This window comes from Erinaceus europaeus, chromosome 3 (assembly GCF_950295315.1).
Source record: "Erinaceus europaeus chromosome 3, mEriEur2.1, whole genome shotgun sequence".
Classification (NCBI taxonomy): domain Eukaryota; kingdom Metazoa; phylum Chordata; class Mammalia; order Eulipotyphla; family Erinaceidae; genus Erinaceus; species Erinaceus europaeus.
In genome coordinates, this window is record NC_080164.1 from 127,521,298 (window position 1) to 127,535,716 (window position 14,419).

At 42.0% G+C, this 14,419-nt stretch overlaps 1 protein-coding gene across 4 annotated transcripts in view; it reads left to right on the plus strand.

Moving 5' to 3' along the window:
* Positions 1-14,419, plus strand: part of FRAS1 (Fraser extracellular matrix complex subunit 1) — a 532,387-nt gene that overhangs the window by 203,605 nt on the left and 314,363 nt on the right. For all 4 annotated transcript variants that reach the window (XM_060187916.1, XM_060187915.1, XM_060187917.1 and 1 more), the window contains 2 exons: positions 79-186; positions 8,388-8,480. In XM_060187916.1, coding sequence (XP_060043899.1) covers positions 79-186; positions 8,388-8,480 — 201 coding nt within the window. The remainder of the gene's footprint in view (positions 1-78; positions 187-8,387; positions 8,481-14,419) is intronic.

Here is a 14,419-nt window from a genome sequence, read left to right on the forward strand (position 1 = left end):
GGTTATTGATGGTTCTGCTTTGGTATGCTTATGCCTTGACTGATCAGTTTTTAACTCAGAGCTTATGCTTCTTTGCAGGATGGCACAGTTTGGAAGCCAGATTCATGCCAGAACTGCCGTTGCCATGGTGATATTGTTATCTGCAAACCCTCTGTTTGCAGAAACCCACAGTGTGCCTTTGAGAAGGTATGTCCTCTTAATTATATCCTAGTGTACTGGGGACATCAGTGAAGGGAGGGACTTTGCACCTTTTCAGTCACATAGTTTTGACATTCCAATTTCTAATTGGAGTCTTTATGAACTGCATGAGAGAATTTTAACACATTTTATGGAAGAGCATTTTAATTTCTCTTTCCTGAGCAGAAACTCAGTTAAAGCTTTACAGAGGTTAACCATTAATATTATCTGAAGTAAGTATCGACAGATGAGGAAAGCCAGGCCTAGAGGTTTTAAGCAACTTAATAATGACTGTGCAATTAAGAAACCACTGCCCAGTGATATCCCATGATGATACCTATGCTGTGGGTGCTAACCACACCTTTGACGAGCCACTGAATGGACTAGAAGTCAGGATTGACTTCCCAAATGTGATTTTCTAAAAACATTATTTATTTTGTCACTGATCACGTCATTGTATGGCCATTTGGCCCCCTCAGATCACAAGAGATCTTGACTCAAGCAACCATGTAGTTAACCAAACAGATGAAGGACAATTCCTCCTTTTCACACTGGTTACTGTTTTTTTTTCCTCCTGACTTATATCTACTCCACTAAAATATTTTCCCCTCATGCTGACTTTTCTTTTTAAAAAACAAATACATTAAAAAATTATCTTAAGCATCCAGTTTTAACACTTGAAACTTCCTGGAAGGATCAATTATTTCTCTTGTCTTTTTTTTTGCCAACAAGGTTATTGCTTGCGCTCGGCATAGGCACTATGAATTCTGTACTCCTGGTGAGCATTTTTTCCTTTAAGTTTTTTTAAAATCTAATTGGAAAGAGAGAAATTGAGAGAGAAGGTAGAGATAGGGAGAGAGAAAGATAGTACCTGCAGACCTGCTTCACTGTTGATGAAGCATCTCCCCTGTTGTTGGGGAATGGAGGCTTGAACCCAGGTCCTTGTGCATGGTGATGTGTATGTTAAATGCTGTGCCACCGCCTGGCCTGGCCTCCCAAGACTAGTTGTTTTTTTTTTTTTTAATTTTTATATTATAGAATTACATGTCAACAGGGGTTTGAATCCACATCGTTTATACGACCAGATTTCTGAATCTTTACTCTCCTTACTGCAAGCTACCACATTTCCCTTAAAGTTTTAGACATGTTTAGACAATCATATTCTGTACAACTATCTGTCAACATTTATACATAGTTGCAACTTCTTTTTCCGATTCAATCCTCGATTCCCCTCTGAGCCACTCATAATATGGTAGCTACCTCCATATATATATATATATTCCTCTCCTTTTCCTTCTCTCTCTCTGAGTGCTGATGGAGTTGGAGTGTGCAGAGCCCTCTTATCCTATCACTTCTCCCCCACTGGGAGTATGGATCGAAGTTGTTTATGGGGAGCAGAAGGTAGGAGTTCTGGCTTCTGTAGCTGCTTCTCTGCTGAGCATAGGCATTGACAGGTCTATCCATACCCCCATCCTGCTTCTATCTTTCCCTAGTGGTCCAGAGCTCTGGAGATGCAAAAGTCCAGGACACATTGTTGAGGTCATCTGCCGAGACAAGTCGGGGTGGAGTCATGGTAGCATCTAACTTGGTGTCTGGAAGGTGGCATGATCTAAGTTGAGACAAGATGGTTAATGAACAGGAACCAAAAAGTAGGATCAGAGCAGATGAGATTAGGTATTTTAGGGTAGAAGAAAGCTAGGAGAACCATTTTAGGTGTATTCCTGGGGGCATACAACTATAGTAGTTTTGCTTGAATTTGGTAGCTAGTCTGAGGTTGGGTGAGAATATTGTCTGAGAGAATGCTGTCAGAGTAGAGAAAAGGGCTAGAAAGTTGGATTAGGGCAGGGAGTAGCTCCTGTTCTTGAAAGAAAAAATTCTATGGCTAAAATTAACAACTTAACCTCCATCCACCTGCTTCAGGGTCCATATGTAAATACATATTTATATTTAGCGCCAGACCCTGTATAACCTCTAAGTTCCTACTGGTCTGAGTTTATAGCTCATGGTCACATCTGAGGAACATTGCAGGCTGCATTCATTTCAGGACCAGTCTTTTTCAAGTGGCAGGGTAGGATGATACCCCCAGCCTCCCTTCAGAGACTGGGGCTCTCCCTACCACCATTGCTTTATGGTAGAGCCAAAGTCCGGGGAAAGCCCACAAGATGCTGTGCTTTATGGAAGCGACCAGTGGTAGTAGAAAGAGGGATGCTTTAGAGGTCAAGGCCCATTATATCTGTATGGGAATCCAAGGATTCCACAACTAGGGCCCCAGATGATCACGTGGTGTGATATTGACCAAACAGACCATTATTAAGTGGGCCAGTCTCTTGCCCTTATCCAATTTTTGTAGTCTTTTCTTTATCTGATTATCTTAGATTTTCTCTCAGTTGTTTAGGCCTTGAGTATCATTTGTTGAACCCAGCCAGAGATAGGTTTTGGGGATCCGTTTTCTTTGGGCCTTTCTGCTAGGCTGTTCTGCTAATTTCCAAGATCAATTATTTCTTTAAAAAGACTTTTATGGGTCAGTTTTTGCAAACATACCATTTATTTTCTAGGGTCTCCCTCATAATAATTAATCTCAAGGAATCCCCCCCCAGCACTGCTCAGCTCTGGTTAGTGGTGGCTCTGGGCTTGGCAGCAGTGTCCTTGGAGCAAGGAGGTGTGAAAATCTTTTTGCATAACCATTAAGCTATCATCAGCCCCCAGTCTTGAGCTTTTATGTTATTTGATGTTAGTAAGGTCTCCTACCACTTCTGGTTGTTCTTTCTAATGCTGGAGTGAATGTATACCTTTAGGTGGTTGTTCAGTTATTTCAGGAGCTGGTTTCCACTTTGTTCACTATGAGGAGGCTTTGTATTCCATGGAAGAGCTCTGTTTAGTGACTGAGGAAGTGATGTCTGAATCTGAATGGGTTGTATGTATGTGGGCCCATGAAGACACACCTGTCTCCACATCACGCAAATTATGATGTTACCACAGAAGAGGCTCTGAATTAATGAGGTTGGAAGGCTGAATCTGACTCACTGCTTTTTTATGACATGTACCCATGGACAAAGAATGTTTTTCATATATATTTTTTAATATTTATTTATTTATTCCCTTTTGTTGCCCTTGTTGTTTCACTGTTATAGTTATTATTGTTGTTATTGATGTCATCATTGTTGGATAGGACAGAGAGAAATGGAGAGAGGAGGGGAAGACAGAGAGGGGGAGAAAAAGATGCTTGTGAAGCGACTCCCCTGCAGGTGGGGAACCAGGGGCTCCCATTTTTTATGTTTTTAAATGCTGAACCAAAATGAACAGAACACTACTTTAGGTTGTGGAAATTAAACAAAATCATATGCCAGTGTTCACCAGTAAAGTGCTACTGAAACACAAGGCTCACTTATTCTTCTTGTATGGGCTGCGGCTTGGCTTTCTTCTTTCTCTTCTCGTGTTCAGCTCTGGCTTATGGTGGTGTGGTGTGGGGATTCAACCTGGGACTTTGGAGCCTCAGGCTTGACAGTCTCTTTGCATAACATTTATGCTATCTACCCCTACCCGTGTGGCTGCTTTCTTTTAGTGCAACACCAGTGTTGTATACTTGGGATGTAGCCCAGAAGTAACCTGCAAAGACCACAATAATTAGCCTTTTACAGAAAAGCTTGGATTTTTTTTTGTTTGTTTGTTTTTGCCTGCACTATGAATCCACTGCTTCTGGGGGCCATTTTTCCCCATTTTGTTGCCCTTGTTGTTGTTACTGTTCCCAGTGCTGCTGTTGTTTGATAGGACAGAGAGAAATCAAGAGAGGAGGGGAAGACGGGGGGGGGGGGGGAGGGGGGAAGAAAGATAGACACCTGCAGACCTGCTTCACCACCTGTGAAGAGACCCCCGCTAATTTTCTCTTTCCTAATTTGTTTTCCTGTTTTTTGTTTTTGGAGGAAACAGCAACTCTATTCTCCCAGTTCTTCAAGCCAGAAAATTTTGCACCATTCTGGACTCAAGACACTCTCCCCACCCCAGATCTAGCATATGCTGTTTGTTTTTGCCTGCATTCTCATAGTAGCCTCTTCACTTATTTCACTGGTCCTGAACCTGGCTTTTTGCTTTAATCTTGATATAGTGGGCAGGCTGGTCAAGATCATATTAAAATGTAAGTCAGATCAGGTGGCTTCCATCCTGATAGCTCTCTGGTAGCTCCCAATGGCATCTATCCTCTGAGTAACTCCTCCCAGTGAGTGTCCTGTGATGTGCTACTGTAGCCCTATTAATTGATTTCTCTTTCCCTTTCTTACTGCATCAGGCACCTACATTTGCTTGCTCTTCCATAGATATGCCAGACTTAATGTGACCACGGAGCCTTTAAACCTACTGCTCCTACTGATATATATATATATCTCCCCCCCTCTCTTTAGTAATCATTAATATTATGGCTTGATCCTTTAAATGGCCCATATACTCGTCTCTTTTAAATTGCAAATGTATGCCTTTCCCCCACTTTTCCTATGCTTTTTTATGCTTTTTTGTTTTTTTTTTGTCTTTCTCAGCACTAACTCTCTATTTTTATGATACACTCTGTTTATTTTTTCTTTTAGTCAGTGTTTGTTTTCAGAGCCTACAATAGCACCTGGCACCTGGTAGGCACTCAGTAAGTATTTTTGACTCAATAGGAATGAATGAAAGTTGAGGAAAGGGAGTGGTTATGTTCAAAGTTATGAAGAGCCTTATATTTGACACTATGAAGCTTGGTGTTTTCTTTTTAAGATGAAAGAATACTAATGAATGTTTCAGACATATGAGAAAATGGCCAGCTTTTCTTTTCGAAAATCGTTCTGGTTTTACACAGATAATGTATAATGCTGGAAATGAAGAGGCCACCTCTAAAAAAATATTAGCTCTTAAGAAAACTAATTTGATTTCAGAAAGAACCTTCATATTCACCCTGACTTTCTCATTCTTTGTTTCCATATTGGATTAGAAACAATACTTGAATCAGCTCATTTTCTTTTCTTTTTTTTTTCATATATTTTTTATTTAAGAAAGGATTAATTAACAAAACCATAGGGTAGGAGGGGTACAATTCCACACAATTCCCACCACCCAATCTCCATTTCCCACCCTCTCCCCTGATAGCTTTCCCATTCTCTATTCCTCTGGGAGCATGGACCCAGGGTCATTGTGGGTTGCAGAAGGTAGAAGGTCTGGCTTCTGTAATTGCTTCCCCGCTGAACAAGGGCGTTGACTGGTTGGTCCATACTCCCAGTCTGCCTCTCTCTTTCCCTAGTAGGGTGGGTTTCTGGGGAAGCGGAGCTCTAGGACACATTGGTGGGGTCTTTAATCCAGGGAAGCCTGGCCGGCATCCTGATGACATCTGGAACCTGGTGACTGAAAAGAGAGTTAACATATGAAGCCAAACAAATTGTTGAGCAATCATGGACCCAAAGCTTGGAATAGTGGAGAGGAAGTGTTAGGGAGGTACTCACTGCAAACTCTAGTGTACTTCTGCTTTCAGGTATATATTTTGCAGTAGTTTATGGATACGTGTGAACATAAGCTCTCTCTCAGAGAAACTGGTGTATATCTAGGTTTTGGGACTTTGTTAGAAAGTGAACCACCTGAGATGAAATTAGAGTGTACTATAAAATGAAAGGTCTCACCCGAGTAATGAAGCTGAAGGGTTGTCATTCCACACGTGAAGTCTCTGGACACAACCTAACCAACATTAGGTTGCGTTGGTTAGGTTGTGATTGGCAGATGCAATATTATTTGATATGGATTGGGAGAGGCATACGGGAAAGTGGGCCCTATCCAAGGGTTCCAGGACTTGGGGGAGTAGAGGCGCATTAGTGGAGATGTGAGGTTCCTGCTGTCTTAGGGTTCAAAAAGACAATCGAGAGTTAATGTTATCATCACATTATTTGGTAATTGGGTTAACTTTGAAAAGTCCTTTTGTTATGGTTTGCTGTACAGTACCCAGTATCTTGTATATAGCTATGCTATTGGTTGCTTCTGATCTACTTGGTCTAGGCTTTTGAGAGAGTCTGCATATCAAATACACAGCCTATATATTAAAAAGATTCAGTTTGTGTTTTGAAAAACTTCGAGACATACAATTAATTTCCCCCCTCTCGTATTAATTAACTAGTGATTTATATGACTACATTTTACTAGGAGTGTACATAAACACCATTCCCACCACCAAAAGACTGTGACCCATCCCTCCCACCCACTCCCACCCCCCCACTGGCCCAGGAAGCTGCATGTCTACCCCTCAGCACAGGGTTTTTACTTTGGTGCCCTACTTACAATTTGGTCAGGTCCTGCTTTTAGTTTCCCTTTCAGATCTTCTTCCTCAACTTCTGTTGATGAGTGGGATCATCCCATACTCATCTTTATCTTTCTGACTTAGCTCACTTAACATAATTCCTTCTAGCTCTGTCCAAGATGGGTCAGAGAAGGTGGGTTCATTGTTCTTGATAGCTGCATAGTATTCCATTGTGTATATATACCACAGAATCAGTTCATTTTTTTTTTTTTTCCTCCAGGGTTATTGCTGGGCTCGGTGCCTGCACCATGAATCCACCGCTCCTGGAGGCCATTTTTCCCCCTTTTTGTTGCCGTAGTTGTTGCAGCCTCGTTGCGGTTATTATTTCCATTGTTGACGTTGCTTTGTTGTTGGACAGGACAGAGAGAAATGGAGAGGGGAGGGGAAGACAGAGAGAGAGGGGGAGAGAAAGATAGACATCTGCAGACCTGCTTCACCACCTGTGAAGCGACTCCCCTGCAGGTGGGGAGCCGGGGGCTCGAACCGGGATCCTTACACCGGTCCCTGCGCTTTGCGCCACATGCGCTTAACCCATTGTGCCACCGCCCAACCCCTCTCATTTTCTATCTGTATGAAATTCTTAGTGAAAATCAGGCTAAAGCTGTTTCTGCATATTAACATTCACAGTGGAGATTCACATGAAGTTTACTCTTAGAGATTTAGTGGACACTTTTTTGAAAAACCATTACTGTTGCACATACAGTCTCAAAAAGTTCACAATCCTTATCCTTTACCAGCCAAATAAGAAGAATTTGGTGGCTATTGTTGATACATTTATCTATTCGGCAGACTGATAGTTTCAAAAATCCAAGTCCCATTTTCACATATTCTTGCGGATACAATTAAATAAAGTTAGAATTGTCTTCTAGGCACAGTTATTTTAATGAATATGATACAGAACAAAGGAACTATTAACATCCATTGTCTTAAATTCTCCTGGGTGATTTTTCTTTGTAGACTTTTATTCTGTGAACATATCATGATTCCCTGGCTAATTCAACATATCCTACACTTTCGGTTAATATTTTTTAGCATTTATTCTACCGTATCTCTTAGATTTGAGAAGTCTCTAAGATACGTTTTATATATAGTTGGTGGAGCAACATGAGTCAGAGAATCTAACTGAAGAATCACTGGGCCCCAAAGACAACTGTATGCTTGTTGGCTTATAGTTTTAATAACTCTGAAGTAGACTCCTCACAGTGGTAACTGGATGGCTTGTTAACATAAGTCCTAGGGTATCAGATGGTAGCCTATTCCCCTGATAACACTACATCTTGATAGGAAACACAATTGCAGTTATAGAAGCCTTGAACAACAGTGTTGAACTTTAATGGAACCCAGGCACTTTACCCTGCTCCCCACGGTATATGTGATACTTCCACAATAATGCCATTTCCTCTCCCAGCTTTGTCCTTTGGTCTCTTGCCTCATGTGCCTTATTTCCCTGCATCCCAGGTACAAGAGAACAGGAGAACTTCAGTTCCCCATCACAGCAGGCCCCTGCCATATAGCTAATGCACTTGCCAGCTCTATGGCAGCTTCCACCCAAATCTTTTATTCCCAGTAAGAGTAACTCGCTCCTTGAGGGAAAAAGAATTCTTCTCTCACTCTGTCTGCTTTTCTTGTGTGGCCCTCAGATGGAGCACTAATAGTGAATCAAATTCTGTACTTCATTACACATGAAAAGATGTAGACAATTCTCAAGGGAACTGCTTTCACAAGAGGGGCTCATTTTATCTTTGAGTGACATTCTTCTTGACAGAGAGAATCCTTTTAGTTAGTTTATTCAGTTTGTCCTGTCTATTATTGTCACCCCTAAAGACTCAGGTGATGGAGTGAATCAAGATGACTTGGGGTTTGATGAACCATTGTGACTGTGTTTGCATCTTTTTCAAATGCTCAGGGAGAAGTGCTTCAAATAGCCGCCAACCAGTGTTGTCCTGAGTGTGTGCTGAGGACTCCTGGATCTTGCCATCATGAAGAGAAACTCCATGCGGTGAGTGTTGTCTGACCCTTGATTGTTTCCAGATCCAGAGAATCAGGGACCAGGGAATGCTGAATGCTTACTATGTGTAGACAAAGAGGATTTTTACTTTTCCTCTGCCCTGGGGAGTACCTGGAGCTCATTTCAATCTCTTTGGGCATGTTTAATTTTTCTGAATAGGATGAAAACTCTTTCCTGTTTATTCCAGAGGCCCCATGCAAAACTGGGTTGTCTTGAAAAGTCAGGACATGTTTTTCTATGCAAAAGTGCATCATGACTTTTCCGATAACCTAGTATTTGTAGGTTGAACTTGTGTCCATATAAAGAGTATCCCAGGAATCTTGGTGTTGAATGGGTTGTGACAGTGAACAATAAGAGTTCTGCCGTGTCATTTTGTGCTGCGTACATTTTTGTCTTCACTTGATGGGTTATTAAATAAGCAGTGAGTACAGCAGATGTTGTTGTTCCTGCATTTTAGACAAACATTTTAAATTGCAAAGAGCTTAAGGTACTTATATTAATAAGAGGGATAGCCTGGCCTAGGGTCCTGGTTTATTGCTGGGGCTTGGTGCCCGCACTATGAATCTAAGAATCTCCTGCTCCTGGTGGCCATCTTTTTCCTGTTGTTGTTGCTGGATAGGACCGAGAAAAATTGAGAGAGGAGGGGAAGACAGAAGGGGGGAGAAAGATAGACACCTGCAGACCTGCTTCACCATTTGCAAAGTGATCCCCCTGCAGGTGGGGAGCCAGGAGCTCCAACCAGGATCCTTGCATGGGTCCTTGTACTTCATACTATGTGTGCTTAACCAGTGTACTACCACCGCACCACCCCACCCCTTTTTAACACCTGATATTTTTCTTACACTATTGACATTTTAGTCTTTGGGGAGGGGCTATTCTAAACGAATGTCTAACCATATTTATGGTCTTAGTGCACTAGATACTGACAGCATCCCCAGTCCTCATAACCAGAAAAATCTGTGGGCATGGCCAGATCTCTCCTGGGACAGACAGATACTCTTCTGCTCTTATTTCAAACTAGAAATTGATCTCAGAGTGATTTTGTTACATTTTATCATTCTAGAGCAGAGCCTTGAGGATTAATTTAGAAACATTAAATACTGACTAACAAGTCCCACTGCAAGCTTTTTAATAGAAGTTGTGGAACTGGAATGGATATAGACCATTGTCTCTCATACCCAAAAGTTAGCCTCGGGCAGCAGGTGAAGTTGAACACATGGAGAGAAGCTGTGTGTTTTCATCCCCATCTTCTACCAGATACAATACTTCCCTCAAGTTAGCATCTCTGCCCATTCAAGAGAGAGCATAAGCCAGCGGAATCTGATATGTCCACCCCAGCCTTCTATTCAGTGTGTCTACCTGACCCTGTGCATGCTCTCTCTGTGGAGACTGGATTGTTTCACTTGAGCAAGGCTCCTAGTTAAACGCGGAAGCTGCTTTTTCACGTCTGCATCATGTACTGTTAGAAGGTCCCAGCAGGTTCTGTGGGGGAATGTGCTCACACCTCAGTGCCAGCCTGCAATACTCCATGCAGACTGTGTTATGCTGTGCAGGGTAGTGTAGACTTTGCAAGGAGAGTGTCCCCTGTGAAAGAGGAAGTGCTAAGGGTCAGGCTTGTGTGTGTGTGGGGGGGTGATGCCAGTTCCTAGGAGAGGATTAGGAGAGGGATTTGGCTTAAGGTCAGAATACACTATGCTGAGTCTTTCTTGGGAAAGCATATCTGAGATCCAAAGTAAGGACAACAATACTCAGATGGGGAAATTAAGAGTCTAGCAGTTCTTGCATGGAACACCAACACACATCTTTTATTCCCTCCCTCCTTTCCTCTCTCTCTGGTTATATCTGCTCTTATTCAGTCTTTATCCTGATTTAAATTGCCTAAGAACATTGGCAATATTTTCTTTATAGCTATCCACCTTTCTTCCCACTTTGCCTGGCACTTATTGAACCTGTCCCAGTGTAGGTTCAGTGGATTTTGAGGATTAACATGAGTGGCGAGTAGTCTCTCCACCATATTTTGACTTTCTGCCTGAGGGGGAGGTGATCATTGGTGGATGAGCCAACTAGAAACCCTCTTGAATGCCTGCCTTTTCCCAGGAGAATTGAGAAAGTTCTTCTTTTCCTCTCTTCCTTGCAGCTTACTCTTCTGTTGAAACAATTCATGTGAAAAACCTTCACAAGACCATGTCTGTTCGTTGTTTCCCCATATGAAACTCTCAGAATGTATTTCCATAGAAAATGTTGTAATTAACTTCTGGTACTTGATGAAAATAAGAAAAGGGAATTTCTAGGAGCTATAATCACAGGAAAAGCTTCCAGCAAGCTGCTTTTTCAAATAGATAAAGATTTTTTTTAAAGGTGAGGCATCATCTTCCAATTTTTATGCTAATAGAATTAAAATGCTGAGGTTTAGTGGTGGTGTTCCTGGCTGAGCACACATGTTACAATGTGCAAGGACCCAGGTTCTAACCCCTGATTCTTCTTTTTTTTAAAAAAATTTATTTTCCCTTTTGTTGCTCTTGTTGTTTTGTTGTTGTAGTTATTATTATTGTTGTTGTTATTGATGTTGTCATTGTTGGATAGGACAGAGAGAAATGGAGAGAGGAGGGGAAGACAGAGAGGGGGAGAGGAAGATAGACACCTGCAGACCTGCTTCACCTGTGAAGCGACTCCCCTGCCGGTGGAGAGATAGGGGCTTGAACTGGGATCCTTACGCCAGTCCTTGCGCTTTGCGCCACATGCGCTTAACCCGCTGCGCTACCGCCCGCCCCCCCCCCCCAAGTTCTTAACCTGCAGGGGGAAGGCTTCACAAGTGTGAAGCAGGGCTGCAGGTGTCTTTCAGTCTCATTTTCTCTCTGTTCCCCGTTCCTCTCCAATTCTGACTGTCTCTATCAAATAAATAAAGATTATATATATATTAATGCTAAGGTGGCAAGATGGCGCACCTAGGAGGGTGCTGACTTTGCCATGGCCAAGATTAAGGTTCAGGCCTGGGCCCACTGCACTGCAGAAGTATTAGTGTTCCCTCTCCTCCTCTCCTTCCTTCTCTCCCTCTTTGTCTCTCTCCTTCTCTATCTCTCTCTTCCTCTCCCCCCCACTGATATCAGCAATGACCCCCCCCAACAAAAATCAGAATTAAAATGGTATTTCTTGTCTTCCTGCCCAGCCTTCTTTTCCATTTAGTTTCTTCCCCCAGATTTTGCCAAATTTTTCTTGATATTTTAAGAAAATTTTGTTGCACTGAGTTTTGCTGCTGAGTATGAGTAACTTTTAATTCTGTGTCTTTTTGGCTTGTTTGGGAGCAGTTTCTAGTGCCTCTCTCACACTGAGCAGCCTTCAGTAATCCCCTCTCTTTAGCCTCTGGCTAAGGATACTTTTTGCAGGCAGCTATAAAATAGGCATTTTCAGAGCTTTGGAGTGATCTGAAGTAACACCTTTCCCAAAAGAGCGCTTTAGAAGAGACTTTAGGATAGAGAGTGGATGTGGGGGAAGAGAATCGCTGCCATGATGCTGTCTGCAGAGAATAAGTGGGGCTGAAAGGGGAAATCATGGCCACCTGACCTCAAGGTGGCCAGGCTTGAAAGCAGTAACCTCCCCTTGCTGCAGGGGGTGCGGGGGGACGTGGGGGAGGGCAGAGCAGGCAGCATTTTACATAACCTGTACCCCAGCAAGCCAGGGCAAGCCCCAGCATCTCCCCTGGAGTGCAGGAAGCACTTGAGCCTCCTGGCTGACTCCAGGTAATTTGAGAGCTTTGCATGGGCTTATTACAGCCAGCATTTGGGAGGGGCTATTTTATCCATGACCTCCCCAAAGCTATCCCTTCAAATTAGCTTTGGAGCTCTGCCCAGCCTTACCAATGTTAGTCAGGGAGTCAAGCCTGAAATATGTTTTCCTAAAGAGTGTTGGAATGCTTGTTCTCCACTCTTTCCCCCCACAAATTAGTTTGTGAAAGGGAGGGGAGAAGACCATTAATCCTGTTCATTTCCTCTCTACTAATTTAATCCCTGCACTGGGTAAAGCCATGTGTGGGCAGATAGCACTGGAGGACTCACTGGCTGGTGGTCTTGCCCTCATGCTTGTTGTGTCCCATGGGACAGGGGGACACTGAGGGAGCAAGTCACTCACTTTGCCTGTCCGAGACGCTAAAAGGAGAACTAATGTATGAGTCTGAGAGAAGAGCTGAATGTTGAATTCTGCAGCTTTGTTCCTCTCCTCAAAGTAGAGAATGTAATTATAACACACGTTGAACAGTCCCAGATATTTAGTATTCTGGGTCTACAAATTCACAATAGAAGCAAATTATATAAAGAAAAATGATTCATTTTCTTCTTCTGTCAGTAAGCCAGGCAAATACTTTATGACCTCATCTTTCCTTTTGGACTTATGTCAACAGTCAAGCCAACTTGTTACTGGGTATGCAGAAGAATATATTTAAAATGTCTGCTGACTGCTTTTTGCCCAGCATCAACATCTCAGAAGGTTTTAATGAGGTTAAGATGGCACAGTTAGAGCAGGAACTTGTGGGGGCATTGCTTTGAGTAACTGTTATTCCTCAATTATTAAAGCTCTTTTTTGCTATGATGGTTTATAAACATCAAGCCTTTTGTAAAGGGGTAAATAGAGCATGGAAGAGAAAATTATCTCTGCATATGCCCAGTCCCTTGACCTGTTGTCTCTCTCAGGTGAGAGAGGCGTCTTGCTTCAGGGCTAGTCGTAGTAGGATTTAAGAATGGAAGGGATGTAGGTGACTTTTCCTTAGAGAGAGTCTGAGCTAATTCTCTTATCACCTGCACTTGGCTCCTGTGGCATTGTCATCCAGATGTGGCATACCTCTGCTAAGTGTTCTTTGCTGTTTCCATATTTAATTTTCTGTCTCTTGAGTTACATAATAGATTCATTAGAGAGATGAAAGGTACTGAGGAGACTAGCTCACATAGCCTTCTCATTTTATAGGCGAGAAATTTTTGGTGACTGACAGGTCATGATTATAATTAATTGTGCTTGCTGCCTGAAAGGTGATGCAATTGCAACTATTTAAGAAGTAGTGGGGGAGATAACATAATTGGTATGCAAGAAGACTTTCATGCCTGAGGCACCTAAGTCCCAGGTTCAGTCTCCCACACCACCATAAGCCAGAGCTGAGCAGTGTGCTCTAGTTTAAAAAAAAGAAGAAGCAATTGAGTTTTTAATAGTAACAAACTCTTGTTTTAATGAAGTGCAGTTTCTGAATGTTTAGGCTCAGTCTTCTAACTTTTAACAGAATAAGTAAATTCATGCTGTTTTACATGTTACCTTAAATTTTTACTTTATTAAAGATCCAGGAATGAGTCACTTGACATTATAGACAGTAATTTTCTCTGCTGAAAAAGATCCATGTACTGGTGAAAATCTGGAAAAATAGGAGATTGTACAAGCAGGAAAAAAATCCACTGGTAACCCTCAAGTTCTGAAAGCCACCATTTCTGTTCTCTCAAATTGGGAGGAAAGGGTTAGAAGTGGAGATAAATAGATGGGTAGACAAACAGGCAGATAGAGAGATACTTCTTATGCATAATTGTAATTATATAGTGTATGCTGTTCATGTCTGGCTTTTTAACATAATATTGTGTGGTAAATACAACGTTCCCTCACATACTTTTGGAGAGCATGATTTCCTATTATTAGGCATTTGGGTAGCTTCCAATTCTCACTAAAATATTTTCAGTCTCACTATAAAAATAATGAGATAAAATTCCTGGTAATTAAACTTTTATGTGTGTATCATTGATTATTTTCTTTAGATAACTTCTTGAAAGTGAAATTGGTAGTTCAAAGCATCTCCAGATCTTGAGTCTTGGAGCTCTGACATCGACAGTCATTAGAATTCCATTTTCAGTCGTCTGTGTCTAATAATAATTCCCACTGGAAATGTTGTGGCTAGTGTGTGTTCT